Below are 19,559 nucleotides of genomic sequence, written 5' to 3' on the forward strand. Positions count from 1 at the left end.
AAGGCACAGCATCACTTTGGTGGTGATGAGAGAGGAACCCTCTAAGGGCCTGATTTACGAGGGGGGGGGGGGGCCAGTTTAGATTTGTTTCTCAGTCAGCACGACTGTAGGGAAAGTCTGTTTGGACCCAGAGCCTGATCTACAGCCCGCCGCCCCTGCACCGGGCGCCTGCTCTGGGAATGACTACGCTAGAGGAAGACCATCTCGTCCTTGACATACTGATCACCTTTCCTGCTCCCCACGTTCCTTTACGACAAAACCCGTGACTCCTGCCTACACGCTGCTCTACGATCTGAGCCTTCACAGGATGTCAAAAAGTATACAAATGTGGGGGCACCTGGGGGGCTCCATCGGTTAAGCCTCCAACTCTTGATCTCGGCCCAGATCGTGATCCCACAGTTTGTGAGATGGAGCCCCACATCAGGCTCTGTGCTGACAGCCTGCTTGGGATTCTCTCTCTCCCTCTCTCTGTCTCTCTCCCTCTCCCTCTCTCTCTCTGCCCTACCCTCCCTCAGGTGCTCTCGCTCTCTCAGGATAAACATTTTAAAAAAGCATATAAGTCTGGTAAAAACCGTTCATTCTCCGGAGCACTTCCTTCCCTGTGAAGACCGTGTTTCCCGGACAGCTGTCCTAACCCTGGTTCAAAGAAAACTCTCTTTCCTTCTTTTAGAGATTCTCAAGTTTTGTTTATCTTGTACCGACAGTGGTATTCCTGCTCAAAATGCATAACCTCAACCTGATCATGAGGAAATGTCCACCAGGCCCCAATGAGGATCCGTCCTCAAAAAAGGTCATCTATACTCTAAAAGTATCAGGGTCCTGGGGCGCCTGGGTGGCTCAGTCAGTTGAGCGTCCGACTTCTGCACAGGTCATGATCTCACAGCTCGTGACCTTGAGTCCGCATCGGGCTCTGTGCTGACAGCTCAGAACCCGGCTCCTGCTTCGGATTCTGTGTCTCCCTCTCTCTCTGCCCCTCCCCCACTCGTGCTCTGTCTCTCTCAAAATAAATCAACATTTAAAACAATTTTTTTAAAGGAAAAAGTATCAAGGTCTTGAAAGACCAAGATCTAAGAGCTGAGTGCCCCCCCCCCAACCCCATGTAGGAGGAACTTGGATCAGAAAGATAACTTCATGGGGACAATGGTGAATGAGTCAATTCTGTGGGTCAGCTTGTTTGCTGTAAGCCAACACTCATTTCCTGCTTCTGGTAACTGCTATTTCTGCTTAGGTACAGTGCCAACACTCAGGGAAACTGCATGCGGGGTTTACAGAAACTATACAGTTTTTGGACCCTAAAATTATTTCAGTGTAAAAAAGTTTTAAATATTAGAAAAAGAAAAAAAAAAAAGAAAGCCTGATGGGAATTCGGGGAACAGATATTTTCCAACTTCCATACACAGTACTGCATGAGGTCTGCCCGCAGAGGCAGAGCCCCGGCGGTCTATCTGCCCACACCCAGCCCCGGGTCAGGGTCAGGTGGTGACAGTGTGTAAGAAGGGCTGTGAACACCTCACTGGGTACAAATTAGCAACAGAAGGGTGCTTGTGTGTTCCACAAATCATAAGGACCATTACATTGCCGTACAATATCACGTGGACCCACTTCTCATCCTTGTCCCACTTGTGTTTTGTTTTCTAGAACATAGAAAAACCGGTGTTCGTGGATCGTGTGTGTTCTCCTAAGTCTTGGTCTTTCTTTTTTTTAAATTTTTTTTTTCAACATTTATTTATTTTTGGGACAGAGAGAGACAGAGCATGAACGGGGGAGGGGCAGAGAGAGAGGGAGACACAGAATCGGAAACAGGCTCCAGGCTCTGAGCCATCAGCCCAGAGCCCGACGCGGGGCTCGAACTCACGGACCGCGAGATCGTGACCTGGCTGAAGTCGGACGCTTAACCGACTGCGCCACCCAGGCGCCCCAAGTCTTGGTCTTTCAACTCCAAGCTCAACTTGATGGAAACAGGCCCTGGAGCGTGTGTGCGACATCCGTGAAGCGTGGTCGTGCATCTGTGCTAGGAAGCGAGTGTGTGACGTGCAGGGAAGGTGTATCAGTTCCCCGGGGGCCGCCGGAACGAGGCGCCATAAGCTGGAGGCCAGAAGTCTGAAATCCGGGGGTCGGCAGGGCCATGGCCCCCTGGAAAACTCCAGGGGAGGATCCTTCCTGCCTCTCCCAGGCTCCTGGCGTGGCTCGTCGCTGTACTGCTGCGAGCCCTGCCTTCCGCATCGTGCGGCCCCTCCCCTGTGCAGCTGTTTCTCCCCCGTGCTGTTCCTCCGTCCGTCTCTCTGTGTCTTCTTGTTTTCTTACAAGGACAGTCATTGGGTGTAGGGCCCACCCTCCCTGATCCACTAGGAATCTCTCTTAACTAATGACATCTGGGAAGACCCTATCTCCAAATTAACATCACACTGCCAGTTTCCAGTGCATGTGACTTTCAGGGAGCTGCTAGCCATCCCACCACGAAAGGGGCAAAGAAGATAAGAGAAATAATAGTCACTGCCATCGAAAGGCCGACTACTAGGCGCCTAAGACTTTATGCACACCCTTCGTAAACCTTAAAACAATGCTTCTAGGGAGGCGTGATTTTGCCATGTTACTTGCGAGCAAATTGGCTCGCAAGTTACCCTTCAGCCCAGAGCCTGTAAGAGACAAGGCCAAGGATACGTCCAGGCTGGCCCATGGTGCCCAGCCCCGTGAGAGTCTCGCATCCTAGATGGGACTGCTCCACAGGTGATCCGTGTGTGTGCCCTCCAGGGGACCCACATCCTCAGGAGGGCTGGTGTGGCTCTGTCGCTGCCACCTTGAAATTCTTCATATTTTTTATGTTTATTTTTGAGAGAGAGAGAGAGAGAGAGAGAGGGCGCGCAGGGGAGGGGCAGAGAGAGGGGGAGACACAGAATCCGAAGCAGGCTCCGGGCTCTGAGCTGTCAGCACAGGGCCCGATGCAGGGCTCAAACTCACAAACTGTGAGATCATGACCCGAGCTGAAGTCAGATGCTTAACTGACTAAGCCACCCAGGCACCCCAAATTCTTCATATTTTCTGAATGAGGGGCCCAAAGATTCACTTTGGTCTGGGCCTGGCCAGTTAGACAGCAAACTGGCTCTAGATACTGTCACAGCCCAGCCCCCTCCTCCCAGACCCCCCCCCCCCCCCCTCCTCACCGGAGCCCCGCGCCTGCTGCCCACAGATCTTCTCTCCGGACTCAAACTCATTCACCCCTGTTTCATACGTACGCATCTTCCTCCTGTGTATGCTCTCAATTTTTTATTATAGAAAATTAGGGAAATAAGGTTAGAGGAAGGAGCCAGACATAGTCTCATGGTCTAAAGGAACAGCTTTGCACACACCCGCTTATTCTTTTCTGTGCAGAAGACTTTTGTTAATTACATATTAATTAATTAATAAAACTTGCTAATTATATTAACTACACTCTATTGACAGGTTTTTTTTTATTTTTATTTTATTTATTTATTTATTTATTTTAACTTTTTTTTTCAACGTTTATTTATTTTTGGGACAGAGAGAGACAGAGCATGAACGGGGGAGGGGCAGAGAGAGAGGGAGACACAGAATCGGAAACAGGCTCCAGGCTCTGAGCCATCAGTCCAGAGCCTGACGCGGGGCTCGAACTCACGGACCGCGAGATCGTGACCTGGCTGAAGTCGGACGCTCAACCGACTGCGCCACCCAGGCGCCCCATCTATTGACAGTTTTGAAACTGCTTCTCAATAACCATACCTGGCATTTTCCCCGTGGCATTGGTACTTTCTCAAGAATATGCAGTATTCCAAACCAAAACAACTCGTTTTTTCTAAAAACAAAATTTGTTTAAATAAAACTTTGGAAAAATACAGAAAACCACAGAGAACTAAGTTATTACATGCTCGTATCCCACCCTCCGAGATGGCTACTGTTCACGGCTCAGAGAACATCCGTCAATCCCACGGCGCCCGGGCGCCACTGAGCCGCCGGGAACCTGGGTTGCCAGGGAGAAGCCTGGGACTGGTGCTTCGGCAATCAGCCGGTGGAGCCCAGAGCAGGGAAGTGGGGCCATGCCTTTCTAGAAGCTCTTGCTCCCACCGGCCCAGCCCCTTGCTATAGATGGCGGCTGGACGTTGCAGTGCTTCTAAATTCTAGGATGGAGATTTTTATAAACTTTCTGTCCATCCAGGAATTTTCCTTAATTCCTGGCATTGAGGTCTCCAACTCTGGTTTTATTTATTTATTTTTTTAATTTACAGAGGTGTATGAGAATCGGTTATTTATTTATTGCCTCCTATGTGACAGGTATGAGGGTGAGGAACAGATCAGCGCTGCCTGTCTGCCTGCCGGGGATCCCACTAGAGACACAGGCGGTTAGTGAGAGAGAGCCTCTCGCGTGCCCAGGGCAGGTGCACCGGGCGTACCCCCCACCTGGGTCCCAGCCTTCCCTCTGATTCTGCTGACGCTTCTCCACTTAGGAAACCCTCTGCCTGCCTTAGCTTACAGCAAGGCCTTCTAAGATTGTATATCTGTTCCCTCCCTTGACGCGTCTCAATTTCCTGCAGCTCCCTCCATCCCTCCAGAGGGGCTGGGGGCTGGCTCCCTTCAAGGAGCTTGGAAGTAAAGCCACAGTCCACTCAGTTTGTAGCGTCCCCAGGTGGCCAGGCCTGTGATGGGAGGCAGGACAGTGCTGCACCTGTTTTTAGGTTTACCTCCGCTATTATTTCCCTTGCTAGCAAAGATGAACCGGTAGCTGGTAAATGCTTAGTTGAGTAAATGCTACATCTTTCCTTTTCTTTCTGTAACTTCTTTCTTCCTTCTCTCTCTCTCTCTCTTTCTTTCTTTTTTCTTTCTTTCTTTCTCTCTTCTTTCTTTCTTTCTTTCTCTCTTCTTTCTTTCTTTCTTTCTCTCTCTCTTTCTTAGGATTTCTTGGGCTAGAATTTAATTAGCAATGGATTCTGATGACAAATTTTTGCATGAGGGAACACAAGCAACTGATTAGCTCCAGAAACAGGCGTGTGGATCACCTGCCTGAGAACACCAAGAGGAAGGCAAAGGAGCTGTGTCTTGCTGAGGAAGAAGGGACACTGAGACGCTGAGAAAAGAACCCTTTGGCTTCCTTATGCTGGGAAAGTCGGAAACCTCACAGGCGAGGCCTCACAGATTTCAAGACGAAGTGACGTCCAAGGCCCTGGAGTGGCTCCAGGACCCTGGGTGAGGAGACCTGCTATTTGGTCTTTTTCTCTGGCTCCAGCAAGAAGGGCACCCGGGGCATCAAGGAATGAGAGATAAATGTCAGCATTTTCCAGGGCCTTTGGATAGAAAAAGTAATGCTAATTATGGGAGAGATTTAAGCTAGTGTACTAATTACAGACAGTAATAGTAATAACACTATCAACCCACCCTGGGGCTCAAAACGTTTTACACTTATTAACTCATTTAGAACTTTATAAAACTCAAAACCCTTGGAGATTGGTCACGAGTATTATTCCCACAGACGGGACAGAGCTGTCAGGAGTTAGTCCTATGCCATCCAGCATAGGAGGGGAGAAGGGGGAGGAGAGGGAGGAGGGGGAGGAGGGGAGGAGGGAGAGGAGGAAAGCCCACTGAGCTGCAGGATAGGAAAAGGCAGGAGAACCGGTTTCCATTTTTGTGGAGTCAAATCTGACTGATCATACATTCATGCAATTATGAATGAATTGTCAGATCTCCCCTTCCTCTCCCCTTACCGTTCAACCACACCTGACTTTCACCTTTCCTGAAGTTACAAACCAGGTTCTGCCCCTGGCAGGTGTCAGAAAGGCTTGTCTCCCCCACACACCTGCTTCCAGTCACTCCCGCTGGGGCTCTGTGTTGGGCCTACGGCAGGCAAGGCCGGGCCTGGTCCTGCACAGTCAGCACCCAGGGATGGGAAAGGCCAGTGTCCACTGAGGGCTGGGCCACAGGGCTGGAGGGCCTGGACTTTTCTAAGAGACCAATCCTGTCCAGTCAGCCCCTAGTATGGGCCCCACCCCTGCCCCAAATAAAGTGTGGGACCCCTCCGTTCCCTGGGTGCTTGAATCTGCCCAGTCTGAACCCAAATCCTGCCACAGCCTAGCCCTTTCCTGATACCCTCGATCTGACCACGACCCCTGCCCAGCCTGAAGCCCTGGCAGCCGTCTCCTCCCCATCCCGGGATGGCTTTGTGCCTCCTCTGCTCACACACACGAGCGCTCCATTGTGCCTCTGGGTCACAGGCCGGTGACCCCCAGAGTGGCCGGCACAAGTGGGGTGCTGGGCCAGGCCTTGCAGATGAGGGGTGCAGGGTAGTTGACTACACAGGGGGTCTGAGGCCGGGCAGGGTCTGATCTTGGACTCCGGGATGCCCCGGCAGCCTCCTGCAGGTTCTGGCTGGGTACGAGCTTCTCTCCCCTCTGCCCTTCCGCAGCTGTCATCTCAGGTCTAGGTAACCACCTGCCTGTGACCCGCTCCCCGCACCCGCCCCCCTCCAACGCGGCGTCCTGCCGCGTACAGGGCAGACTCCACACAGTCCCCTACAGAGCCCACCCCAACCCCATGTGGGACCTGCCCCCAACTGCTCCCTGCAGGATAGCCCCCACCCCATCCTGACCGGCCAGAGAAGGACGACACCACACCCACATGGCGGGCAGCGGGGGACCCAGGATGTCGCCCGCGAGACGCGCGCCCTAGGGGCAAGTAGGCGACCGGCCAAGCCCCGCCCTCGCCCCCAGCCCCTCCAGCACCGCCCCTGTCCTCGGCCCTAGCCCCGCCCCGCCCCACACAGCACCGCCCCCTGCCCCGCCCCACGCCGCCTCTGCCCCCGGCCCTAGGCCCCGCCCCGCCCCGCCCCCAGCGTCACGTGACCGTCGCCTGCTTTAAGCGGAGCGGGCGCCTCGGGCCGGGGTTCCTCTCTGGCCGCAGCTCCTCCGCCCGCCGCCAGGATGATGTGCGGGGCGCCCTCCGCCACGCAGCCCGCCACGGCCGAGACCCAGGCCATCGCCGACCAGGTAGGAGGGAGCGGGTGGGGCTCCGGAAGGCGCTCCCGGCTGCGAGGCCTGCGGGTGCGAGCCTGTCCCTGGGGTCCCCGGGGCCCCGCCTCGGTTTCCCCTCTGCGGCCGCAGGCAGGTGGTGGCAGGGTGGGCCGAGCGGGCCGGTCGGGGCCAGAGCGGGCGGAAGCACCCGAACGGCTCCTTCGGCGCGGCGCCCCTCCCCTGCCGCCAGCCCGCTGCCCCCCGGCCGCCCCGGGCCTCGCTCGGGTGGCTCCGCCGCCAGACCGCAGTGCAGGCTGGTGACTCAGCCCCACGAGACCCGTGAAATGAGGAATTCGCAGGGATGCTGTGCGAGCCCCGCCTGGGCCGCGGCTCCCGGCCCTGCCCCCGCAGCCCCTCCTCGCCGGGACCGGAGGGTCCTCTCCGGTCAGGGGAGTTGGAGCGGGTGTGAGGTCATTTGCTCCTGAATTTGGTGTGAAAGTGACCTGTGGCGGAGGTGTTGCTGCTGGCAGGCACCGAGGCGGCCAGCCGGTCTGCTGGAGGTGTCTAAGAGGACAGGGGCAGGGAGAATCCCCACCTCTGCACCTGGTGCTGCCTCCTTTCTGGAGCACTCTGGGGCACGCAAAGGGAGCGTCTGTGACTGACCCCGGGTCAGAAGACATTCTGCGCCGGCCCCCGCCCCGTGAGCAGCGCCACCAGCCCTGGGCGCTTGGGCCTTGGGCCTCTGTGCCCCCTTGGCTGCAGCCCAGCCTGTCTTTCTCCTGGTCAGTCCTGGGACGATGAGCTCCCACTCTGTAGGGAGGGGCCGGGCCTGGCAGTCGAGGCTGGCACGTTACCTGTTCTGCCACCTGGCGCCTGGGTTTTCTTTCCATTCTTTGCCAGCGGCCTGGGGCTTTCGGCCCCCCCTGAAGCAGACAGAGAGAGGTGAATCCCTCCCAAAGCCCTGGGCCGTTGACAGGGTGAGCCCTGTCACTCACCCCCCAGAACCACCCCTCCCCCCCCAACCACCCCTCCCCCCGAACCACCCCTCCCCCCCCAGAACCACCCCATCCCCTCCCCACCCCCCCATCCCCGTTTCGTAAACTGTCAGCAGAGTCCATTCCCTGCAGACCTAGCTGGCGTTTTGCACAAAGAAGGGGGCTCCTGTGTCTGAGTATTTAGACACAGGTAAGCCCCGCCCCGGAGAAAGGCACTTGGCGCAAGGAGCACGTGAGTTGCACAGATAAGATAAGGATCAACTTCTGCCCCAAAGCTCTACATCTTTGTTTTTTTAACGTTTATTTATTTTTGAGAGAAAGAGATAGAGCAGGAGGGGGAGAGGGACCGAGAGCCAGGGAGTCACAGAATCCAAAGCAGGCTCCAGGCTCCAAGCTGTCAGCACAGAGCCCGATGCGGGGCTCGAATTCACGGACCGCGAGATCGAGACCTGAGCTGAAGTCGGGCGCTCAACCGACTGAGCCCCCCGGGCGCCCCACGAAAGGCTCTACATCTTAAGACGCGGTAGGGGCACCTGGGTGACTTCCGACTTCAGCTCAGGTCACGATCTCGCTGTTGGAGAGCTTGAGCCCCGCATCGGACTCGCTGCTGTCAGCTCAGAGCCGGCTTTGGAGCCTCTGCCCCCTCCCCCCGCCCCTTCCCCACTCACGCTCTCTCTCTCTCTCTCAGAAATGAATAAACATTTAAAAATAAAATAAACATGCAGTCAAGTGCATTTTACCTGCGAAGCCCTGTGCCTGCCGCCTCCGGTGTCTGGGGACACATTTGGAGGCTGTAATGCCCTCCGGAGAGGAGCCGCAAAGACACTCATGACCTCTCTAGACTAGAAGGGGAAATTTGAATCTATGACTGAACTTAGTTTAAAATTTCGAATTTTAAGAGGGAATAATTACATACAGCCTCTTCGTCAAACTGTTCGGCTGTGAACTGGAAAGGAAAACGGGGCATCAACTCGTATATAGCGTCATGATGGAAATTTAAAAATCACCCATGCCTAGAACACGAAGGGCCAATGACTTGCTCCAGCACTGTCGCGGGAGCCGGTAGATTTGAGGAGCTTTCCGCACTCTATCGGTAGAGCTGACCGTGGAATGGCCCTCTCCGCTCTCGAGAACGCTCTTGCTGGAGAAGATCTGGAACGGGCGGGCGCAGGAATCCCGTTTGTAACGTTCTGTAGGAGAACTAGGCTGTGTGAGGAGGGAAGCCACTAAATTCTCCGTTCTGTCCCCTCCCCTAGGTGAAGCCCCAGCTGGAGGAGCAGGAGAATAAGAAGTACACTATCTTTAAGGCGGTGGAGTTCAGGAGCCAGGTGGTCGCAGGGAGGAACTACTTCATCAAGGTGAGGGTCAGCCGTGGGGGGGGGGGGGGGCAGGGCCCTGGGTCGGGGGGTGGGGTGGGGGGGGGGGGGGCAGGGCCCTGGGTCGGGGGTGGGGGGGGGCAGGGCCCTGGGTCGGGGGGGGGGGGGGCCCCTGGGTCGGTGGGGGGCAGGGGGGGGCAGGGCCCTGGGTCCGGGGGGGGGGGGGGGGGGGGCGGCAGGGCCCTGGGTCGGTGGGGGGCGGGGGGGGGGGGGGGGCAGGGCCCCGCCCCTCTCCGGGGCCCTCCTCATGCAGGCTGGTCCAGCAGGGGCACTTGGGGTCAGAGGTCCTCCGGCCTGCCCCTCACTGTTCTCTCTCCTCTCTGTCCGTCTCCAGGTTCAAGTCGATGACGATGAGTTTGTGCACATTCGAGTGTTTCAGAGTCTCCCGCACGAAAACAAACCCTTGGCCTTGTCCAGCTATCAGACCCACAAAGCCAGGCACGACGAACTGGCGTATTTCTAGTTCCTGCTCTGAACATGGCCCGTCCCTGTGGTTCTGTCCTCTGTGGACACGTCTGGGGTCATAAACGGGTGCCATTTCTTCACTGGGGGTGGGGGGGGGGTGTCACGCAGCTCTTCTGACTTGCGTTGGGAGAGACAAAGTCAACCCAACCAGTGATCTTAATTACTTTCAAAGAAGGCTTATATTCTCTTTTAAATACATATTTTTAAGTCTTGGCAAATTTATTCCTTCGTTTTGGGTTTTTTTGGCTTCGTCGGAAACCACAGTCCCATATAGAAGCGTCAGGAAGCGTGAGAGTGGCGTGCTAATGTGGTTGTTTGACGGCCACGTGACCGCTGTGCCACGTGGCGCCCCTCCTGGGTCACGCGTACTGGCCTGAGCTGGCCGGATACCTCTTCTCCCTACAGAGCTGCCTCCCGGGGGAGTCGCTCAAGGTCCCCGCAACTGGATGGTAGACCCAGGACTCCTGGAGCCTGTGCTCCAACCACAGCTCCCCACGCTCAGCTTTCACTGTGTCCTGTCTCCAGGCCTTAGTCTCCCCCATAAAATAAAAGGCTTCGGGCAAATCTGATTCTAGAGCATTAGCTCTGGCTGTACTTAGACGCGCTCCCACACCACCCTTACACCCCAGTAGAAACACACACGCGTGTGCAGAGGACGCCATAGGTGTACGTGTACGTGTGGAATAGTTGTGAGGCCTCGCTGAGCACCATCCACCTGGAAGGGTTCTTGAACTTAGCCTCTGAGCATCTGGGCAACGGCACATCCCTGGTTTTCGATACAGGGTCCCTGCCGTGAGTGAAGGCAGTGCAGTGGTTTGCCCTGTGTCTGTTTTGCAAATAAAGAGCACGTACATCGTTGCAGAGTAGGGGCTGAGACATCTGTGTGGTTCAGGTCGTGGCAGAAAACCGTCCCCGAGGGTTCAAGTTGGTCTCCAATCACCACACCACTCTGCATCGGCGGCATGTGGCGCTTGGTGCAGGGTCGGCAGTGCAAGGAGTGGGCTGTCCAGATCGCGAGGGAAGGAAGAGCACACCGGGGTCGCAGGGGGAGCAAGCAGCTTGAAAGCGGCAAGAAGAGGGGCGCCCGGGGGGCTCAGTCGGTTGGGCGTCCGACTTCGGCTCAGGTCGTGATCTCACAGTTCGTGGGTTCGAGCCCCACGTCGGGCTCTGCGCTGACCGCTCGGAGCCTGGAGCCTGCTGCCGATTCTGGGTCTCCCTCTCTCTCTGCCCCTCCCTCTGCTCTCAAAAATAAATAAACATTAAAAAAAATGTAAGTGGCAAGAAGAACACCTTAATGCCAGCTGTGTGTGTCCCAATCTCCGTTCTTGAACTAGAAGAATGAAGAGTTTTCCCAACAGGCTCTTGTTCTTGGTAGTGAAGCAATTTGGGGTTGAAATGAAGACCTAACAGAGAGGAGAGAGAACCCCAAGCAGGCTCCACAGCGTCAGCACAGAGCCCGACGCGGAGCTCCATCCCATGAACCTTGAGATCACGACCTGATCCAAAACTCAAGAGAGTCTTGAGGCTTAACCAGCTGAGCCACCCAGGTGCCCCTCCCCCCACTCCTAAGAGTCATTGATACATTAGCAATGTCGTGCCTCAGTAAGTCACAAATATTTTCTCCAAGTTGTAATTTGTTTTGAGTCCTAGATTAAAAGCCTGTCTCCAGACCCAGACTGTAGAGAAACTCACCCGTTCCTCTAGAATTTTAATTTTTTTAATTTTTTCTTATGGATTTGGAGAGAAATAGCAAGTGGGGAGGGGCAGAGAGAGAGAGAACCCCAAGCAGGCCCCAGTGCGGGGCTCGAACTCCACGAACCATGAGATCATGATCTGGGCTGAAGTCGAGTCGGACGCCGTCTGAGCCACCCAGGCGCTCCTAGAATTCTGGTTTTTTTTTCCAGCCCTTGTATGCGGGAGCCACGGCCCTGCTTTTGCAAGGACAGAAAATGTGCATTAATGCCATTTCCGGGCAGCTCCGTTAGGGCCTCCGAGGCACCCCGCCTGGTAATGACGGGTTAGTGACACCAACGATTGTGTCCAGTGCACAAGTGACATCAGTTATCTGGTCCTCTATCTCTAGGCCAACGTGCGTCTGCTCCCTTGTGAGCCGGCTGGCTGGATCTGTGCCGGCACCGGGTTCTGGGAGCACTCCGAGACCGGGTGCTGCGGGGTGTGCTCCGAGCTGGGGCGGCTCTGCCAGGGCAGAAGCAGGGCATGCACGGCGCACTGACCTGTTCGGCCCGAGCGGGGGCGCGGGGTCAGGCCTTGGGAAGAGTGACATTCGCCGAGAATCCCGGGCGGAGGAGAGGAGCCTCCGCTGAGGGCAACGGGGAAAGGTGCCCCCTGCTGGCCCGGGGAGAGGGTGCTCGGTCCCACCCGGGGAGCATGAGGACTGGGGTCTGACTCCCAGCGGTGGGACCGGTCCCTGTAGCAGCCTTCTCGGTCCTGGAGAAACACAACACTCGGGGGGGTGAGTGGAAGAAGGGCACTTAGTAAGGGCCCCCCTCCCCCACTCCTGTATGCGCACTCGCTCGCTCTCTCGCTCTCAAAAAAAAAGCGGGGCAAAGGCTGAAAAATTCTATAGTGAAGTGGGCAAAGACCTGAACAGCCATGACAATCTGTAACACGTCCACACAATGAGAAGAGCAGAGTGAAACCACGTTGGGTGCCGGTCTCTGTCCTGCCCCACAGGCAAACGTCCGGACCTGCTGACCCCACCGAGGGCCGGGAATGCAAACAGGTACAAGCCCTTCGCAGACGCCCGGGTGACCTCTCGGGACTACACAGCACGTGCCCTTCCCGCTGGCGCTCCCCCGCACGTTGGTCTCTGAGCCTGGATTACTGGTGCGGATATTTCGGTCATTCACTTCCCCGATTTGGCCACGGGCACGGGGTCCCCAGTGGCTGGCACCGGGCAGGCAGTTGACAAAGTGACCAGATACGCAGGAGGCTGTACTTCTGTAACTCGGGCTTTCTCGGCTCACCTCTGCAGGGCCTGGGACTGGGCCCCCCTCGCCTGTCCGTCCCGACCTGCCCTGGCCTCTGCCGTAGTGGCTCTGCTCCAGCGTCCAACCCAGTGGGGCCCACACCTGCCCGAGGCCAGGCAGCACACCTCAAAAACCCAGGGGTGCCCGCCCCTGTGGGGTGAACTTCGACCAATTGGAGAAGACGGGAGAGATGCCCCTGCTTGACCACCTGGCCAGCTAGGTCACACGCTGCCATGCATCTTCTCCCCCCTCTCCCTGCCTTGTCCCTTTTCCTGTTCTTACCTGCCCCTTGAGAGGGCACCCCTCCCCCCCCCCCCCCCCCCCCCCCCCCCCCCCCCCCCCCCCCCGTACCACTTAGTGCAAGGGTGGGGCCTGGGCTCCCTTCCAGGAACGCGGCCTGAGGGAGCCCCGGCCGGTGTGGTCTCCAGGGTGGGGCCTGCACCTGAGGCCAGGCTTCCCACCCTCCCCAGGGGACATCTGCGGCAGGAATCCCCCTAATGGTTGAGGTTCAAGGCCGTGCGTGTCCTCTGCTGGACATCTCATGCGGAGTATCAGAGAGGGAAAGGTGACCGTGTCGGGACTCACTGGGCTTCACCCCCATCCCCATCACAGGAGGCAGTGGGTTGAATAATGTCCCCCCGGGATATCCCTGGCCCAGTGCCCGGAGCCTGTGGATGTTATCTCACAGGGCAAGGGGACTTGTCAGATGTGATTAAGCTAAGGGTCTTGAGCTGGAGAGGTGATCCCGGACTCTCCGGGGCCCCAATGTCATCCCAGGGTCCTCAGAAGAAGAGGCAGGGGTCGGGGTCAGACTGAAGCCACACCACGGCTGTGAAGTCATGAGGGCCCCTCTAAAGTCTGGAAGAGGCTGGGCACATTCTCCCTGGAACCTTCCAGAGGACCCAGCCCCGCCCGCCCATTTGTACAAGTCTGATCTCCAGAGTCGCTTTAAGCCACTGCATTTGTGGAAGTGTGCCACAGCAGCCACAGAGGGTCGTCCACCAGGAGGGCCTTGCGGGCCAGCTAAGGGGCACAGGAGTCAGCAGGGGGGTGGAGAGGCGGAGTTCAAGGTGTTCCAGACATGAAGCAGATCCCTCGTTCTCTCCCACCCTTCTCCTGCTTTTCCTTCCAGGGCAAGGGGCCTGGCATTCTGGAGACTGCCTGGGGAGCTACTCACAAAGGTGTGGGTGAATCACAGCGGGAGCACAGTACCTGCCCGGCCTGTAGGACCGGCTGTCACCACCCAGGTGTGAAGGGATTGAAACCCAGGAGCAGTGACATTCATCAGGGATGAGGCTGGTCCTTGGACTCTAGCAGGGCTGGGGGCGGGGCCTGAGAAAGGGAACCCACCCTCCTGGGATCCCTGCCCGCAGGAGGAGCTTAGAGGCCAGCCCCCAGGGCACAGAACAGAGTGGGTGGGACGACAGGACCTGGGCCACCTGGGCCACCGTGGGTGGGTTGGGCAATCTCTTTCCCTTAGGACACACGCATTTACGGCCTCAGTTCCCATGCTTTTCAGCTCCCATGCTGGGCTGGCTGGCTGGTGGCAGGGGCTTCGGGTACCAGGGGATAATTAACGGGGGGTTCCTGAGGCGGGAGGAATCATTACCCTTCAACACCATGGCCAGAAAAAGATTTATTTACGGATAATCATAAGTCAGTAGGACCAGCACACAGACACGGCCTCTACAGCGCTGACAGGGACTTTACAAACACGTGCACAGGACGGAGGGCTGGAGACCCCAGCACTGGAGAAACCACCCCCTGGCCCTCCCCCGCAGCCGGGCCCCAGGGGCAACGTGCTCCGACCCGAGGGGGTCACACAGCCTCCACAGTCTGAGTTAATTTCCAGGAAGGCCCAGGCCAGCCCCCGCTGGGCTCTGAGTCAGCACCTCAACCCTCCTGTCCGCCCAGTCGTGTAGTCATTGGCTGGAATCCCAACTAAAATTCGACATCAGAAAGTATGCAGCTATAAAGCCAAAAGCACTCAAAACACCATCCACACACACTTCATCTTGGAGCCTACACGTTGTACGTTAGGAATTCACTTTCAGTTCCCCAAACAGGAACATCTGTGCTACCCGTCAGGACAACAGGCCCACACGCTTTGCGGGGTGCACCAAGGCACCTTTCGCTCCCCACCTGTGCTCTTTGGGATGTCCTGAAGGCCGCTGCCAAGCCCGCCAATTCTCCCTTTCTGCCCCTCTCCCCCGCCCCGCCGCACTCACCCCCTCATGCTGGGAGCGGAGTCCCGCACGAGAATCGACATGTAGTGGCTCTCTGGAGCCAGAGGCCCTGTCCCACAGCCCGGAACAGCGTGGGGGTGGGGTGCGCCCCGCTCCCTCCCCAGACCGCCGGACTCCGCGGAGCAGACAGAGGGTGGTAGGCCCTCCTCACCGTCAGCCCCATTCTGCTGCACCCTTGCCATCCGGCTCCCCAGGACACCTGCAGGGCAACAAGGGACGGCCGGTACAGGGAGTGGTCAGGGGCTTCAGGAAGTCTCTTCCCACCAGAATGGGCTTCCGGAGGCAGAAGGTGGAAACTTGCCCACCGTGGTGTGGGGGCTGCCCCACCCAGGGCTCATCTGCAGCCAGGGTTCAGCGACCGAACAAGTGGCCTGCTCTGAGCACAGGGCTCTGCTCTTCTGGGACAGCAGGAAAGCTTCTAGAACAGCTGTTTACTCTGCCAGAATTTAAAGAGAAAATTCTAGGAAGAACTTTCCATTCATACAAAGCTTGGAAATATTCTCGAAGTCAGAACTAAAGTTAACTTGTTAAACTCTGTCTTAAGCAAAGGAACATGTGGTGGGTGGTGTCTGTGAGCACGACCTCTTAAGACAGGCAGGAATGTGGTTTGTAAGAGCCTGTGCTTTGGTCAGAGCCTCCCCTCAGTAAGACAGGAAACGTCCTGCACCGAGAATCACCTGCAGAAGTCCACGGGGAGACTCATGCACCAGAAGCCCGGGATTTTAGGAACCTGGCCACCATGGGGCAGCACTGAGGCCAGCCTGGACACAGACCCCGAGGCCCAGGGCCTGTCACTAGCACTAGAGCCCCGTCCACTACGCCACGGGGTGGCGATGTGTGCAAGCTCCAGGCTGGGGCCTGCCCCGCCCCCTGCCGGCAGAGGGTGGAAGTGCAGGGCTGGATTCTGCAACCTGGAGGGGGGGTGGGGGGGGTGGAGGGGGCTCTATAAACAAGCACTAAGGTTCTTGACACTCTTCACCCTCCAAGGCCCCCCGACCACCCGACCGCCCCTGCCACAAAGCGACTGCAGCACACACACACACACACACACACACACACACACACACACACGCAACACCAGCTTCCTGGCCACATGTGTGCACTTGGGTCACTGTGCTTTGAGGGTCCAGCCTGACCAGCACCCTCGGGGCAGAAATGAAGTGGGAGGTCTCCTGGGCTCCCAGAGCTGCCCTCCCAGGGATGGGGGTCCTTCTGAGTGCCCACCCGGCACAGGCATCTAATGTGTTCCCTCTGAGCACACGGGACCCAGCTCTGAAGGAAGTCCTAATGTAAACAGTTCATGGAGTGACGGGATGAGAGAAATCACCTGCAGCCGGTCGGCAGGAGCTGGTGTGGAATGAACACGGGTGGGCTTGGTGGCCACGCCCCTCTGGGGGCAGAGTGGCATCTGGGGGCCCCACGGCTCCCATGAGACTCAGACAGCCAGGACCCCACTCACAGCATCCTGGCCTGCACACTCGCCCCTCTGCCCACTCAAACTTCCTTCCCCGCCTTCCGGCCCAGGCAGGTGCTAGGGTGGGCGGTTCCTACAGAAACCCTGTCCCACGGGGACATGTGCACGGAGACCCCAGCAACCTGCTGGGGGGCAGAGAAGGAAGACAGAGATTCTGGCTATCCTGGTGCCGGAATCCAGAGTGCTCACAGGTGCCTGTGATTCAGGCAGACGCAGCCCCGATGCCCTGGGGCAGGTGGTCCCATCAAAGGGCAGGAGGGATAAAGGACGGGGCGTGCTCACAGCGCAGGTCCAACAGCTAGAACGCTGTCACCTCCTTTACTGTACATTTCAACTAGCAGTGAACGTGAGGTCCAGCAAGGAGGGAATGGCAGTCAGGAGTGGCCTTGGGACACCCAGTGAGGCCAGGGCCCCACCCGCCTGGCCCTGCCCCACCTGCCTGCTCCCCAGAGGCAAGGATTCACCCTTCGAGGGCTCCATCACACAGCATTACTTTCCTGGACGGTGAAGGTGGGGAGGAGGGGGATTCTGCATCGACACGGGGACTCAGGCATCATGTTGCTGGCGGGGCGCCCTGGCCTCCGTTCTGAACACGAAAAGCACGCCAAACCAGGCTCAGTCCATTGTAAAGTTAGACGACATTTAAAAAATTGGTTCCGACAAGGTCAAGAACAGCACAACAAAGCATCATTTTTACCATCGCTGACATACATTAAAAAATAACGCGGATTACCACGATGACCTTAGCAAGACTTGGCAATGATTTGAAAATGGTTTTAAAAAAAAGAGTAGTTTGTAATTCATCTTTAAGGCCTACAGAAGCTTTGAGAAACCATATTGAAATCTGTACTCTGGTAATAAGCAGGCGACTTAGGACTGATACACTTCTCATTTTAAAATATATAATTATTACTTTGCATGTTACTAAACTATGGGAAGTAAAAACAAAGATTTACTCTAATTTGGACCCAACCTATGTAAAAAAAAAAAAAAAAAAAAAAGAAAGAAAGAAAAAACCGCTGCTAGTGACCACGGCTGACCTCTGGGTGCGAAATTCTAAGCACAGACAAGCCAGGGCCTGCGTGTCTACGCAGGACCACGCCCAGGATGGCAGTGGGCTCAGCAGCAGCACGTGGCCAGCGCAGCTCGCTGGGAGAAGCTGCTGCGGTTTCTACGGGAGCCCCGCGCCCTGCAGGGGCTCTTGGGATGCCGGGGTCCCGCTGCTGGGGGCAGAGGGCTCAAGACCCCACCACTCCCAGCGGTCGGGGCTTCTCGGTCGGAGGAACTTGGGAGGAGAACGTCCGAGATCCAGCCAGAAAGCTCACAGTTTCACAGGAAGTTTAGGGGCAGAATAACTATCGTTGTATGTACAGTTGGGGGAGGTAAAAGCATCAAGTGTAACACGAAGCCTGAGCCCCTGAAATAAAACTTAAAGAACAGAGGATCAGCGTCTGCAGTGTTCCCAAGGCCATGGTACACACAGAGTAAGCCCCTACGCCCTACAGGGTATCCTCACGGTGGGTTTTCCACCATCTCGTCCGTCGCAGAGAGATACCATGGCCCGTGCACGGGCTGCCGGGTGCTAACGCACGAGAGCGCACACTCAGGACGTGGACAGACTGGGAAGAAAGAAGAGCAGGCAGAACGGCACGGACGCTGGTATTTCTTTGTTTCGGGGAGTTTGCAACAGAGTGAACACCGCCCTACCCGGGAGGCGGCAGTGGATCCTGGGGACACTGGCCCTGCTGCAGAGGAGAGCGCGGGCTGCAGGAGAGGACCCGCCTGTGGGATGGGGAGGGCCCCCCCCCCCCATTCTGCAGGCTCTGTCCCCTCCCGGCCGCAGGCTCCTGGGGGAGGCAGACCTCTGCTCTCCCCAGGGCGGCGCGGAGAGGGGCACCCTCGCTTGCAGCCACGCCTGGGGGTGCCCCGGGCAGTAGACGCCTGGCCTGGTGTCGCAGCCCGAGGCGTCTGAGAGCTGCTAGCCCGGCGCTCTGCCCCGGCCCCTCCCCCGATGTGCCAACACCCTCTCCTCGGAGAAGGGGCTCAAGCTGCGGCTGCCTTTCAGGGGGCCTCGCGCACCCCGGCTTCCGGTGGCACGGAAGGCAGGACTGAGCGGGCAGGGGCGAGCGCACAGGGTGACGGGCTCGTGGGGTTAAATATGCCAATGGTATCCACGGCCCTCTACCCGTCTCTGCACGACCACGTAGCACGAGGCATCTGTCGCCAGCCAAGGGTGGCAAGCGCGCAGACGTAACCCGGCGTGCCGCAGACCAGGGGAGGTTTCCGGCAGGAACACAACGGGCCAGTCTCGCCACAGGCTGTTCCAGCCTCGGGAGCCCTTCCTCATCCCCGGTGCGCGTCCGGGCCAGCTGGTCTCCACCTGTCCCCGCAGTGACGCAGTCCCCGGCGACCTACCCCACAGCTAGGTGACAAACGAGACTTCTCAAGCAGGAACAAAGGGGGTCGGGTCACAACGACAACAGAGGCATTTGGCAGGATTCGCCCAGACGCAGATGGTTAAAACCCAACTCTTCCTCAGGGACGCTCAGACTCCAGGACTTTCCCCGGCCCTCGCCCGCCAGGGATGGGACGCCGCCGGGGGGCCCACGGGGAGCGGGGTTCCCGGGAGGCCCAGGAGCCCTGGGGGACAGGGAGCTCGGTTCCCAGATTTACAGATTTCTGTGATCACTTTGTGACTTTTAAAAAGCACGACCAGCACGTTTTCACAATTAAGACCGGTTGAGGCTGGACACTCACGAAAGAAAAAAATATCAAGTTTCGGTCACGGCTCTAAGGCAGATGCTACATTTTCACAGGGACGACGATGGAGACACCGACACGCTGTGCGTTAGGAGGTGGCACGCGGGCCCTCACAGCACCGCGGCCTGGACCACGATCTCCGGGTTCTCGATGTCCTTCTTGCTCTGGACCATCCTCAGCTCCAGCTGCGCCGGGCTGGGCTTCAGTCCTCCCCCTGCCTGGGCTGCAAGACAAAGCATGGGTGACAGGGACAGACCAGAAGACACTCCAGTTTCGTGCCCCCTTCCCTCGCCTGAGCCC

The 19,559-nt window shown here is 57.4% G+C and overlaps 2 protein-coding genes across 2 annotated transcripts in view; one reads left to right on the forward strand and one right to left on the reverse strand.

The window, feature by feature from the left end:
* The first annotated feature begins 6,799 nt into the window (after positions 1 to 6,799).
* On the forward strand, positions 6,800 to 10,011 carry CSTB (cystatin B). Its single transcript, XM_045501220.1, has 3 exons — positions 6,800 to 6,989; positions 9,205 to 9,306; positions 9,659 to 10,011. Exons 1-3 carry the CDS (start codon positions 6,924 to 6,926, stop codon positions 9,785 to 9,787), a joined length of 297 nt encoding a protein of 98 aa, XP_045357176.1. The 5' UTR covers positions 6,800 to 6,923; the 3' UTR covers positions 9,788 to 10,011.
* A 4,391-nt stretch (positions 10,012 to 14,402) lies between these two features.
* The window catches only part of PDXK (pyridoxal kinase), a 32,994-nt gene continuing 27,837 nt past the window's right edge, over positions 14,403 to 19,559 (reverse strand). Inside the window, exon 11 of the mRNA XM_045501229.1 lies at positions 14,403 to 19,482. Coding sequence (XP_045357185.1) covers positions 19,370 to 19,482 — 113 coding nt within the window. The 3' untranslated portion in view covers positions 14,403 to 19,369. The remainder of the gene's footprint in view (positions 19,483 to 19,559) is intronic.

Source organism: Leopardus geoffroyi, chromosome C2, assembly GCF_018350155.1.
Source record: "Leopardus geoffroyi isolate Oge1 chromosome C2, O.geoffroyi_Oge1_pat1.0, whole genome shotgun sequence".
Taxonomy (NCBI): Eukaryota; Metazoa; Chordata; class Mammalia; order Carnivora; family Felidae; genus Leopardus; species Leopardus geoffroyi.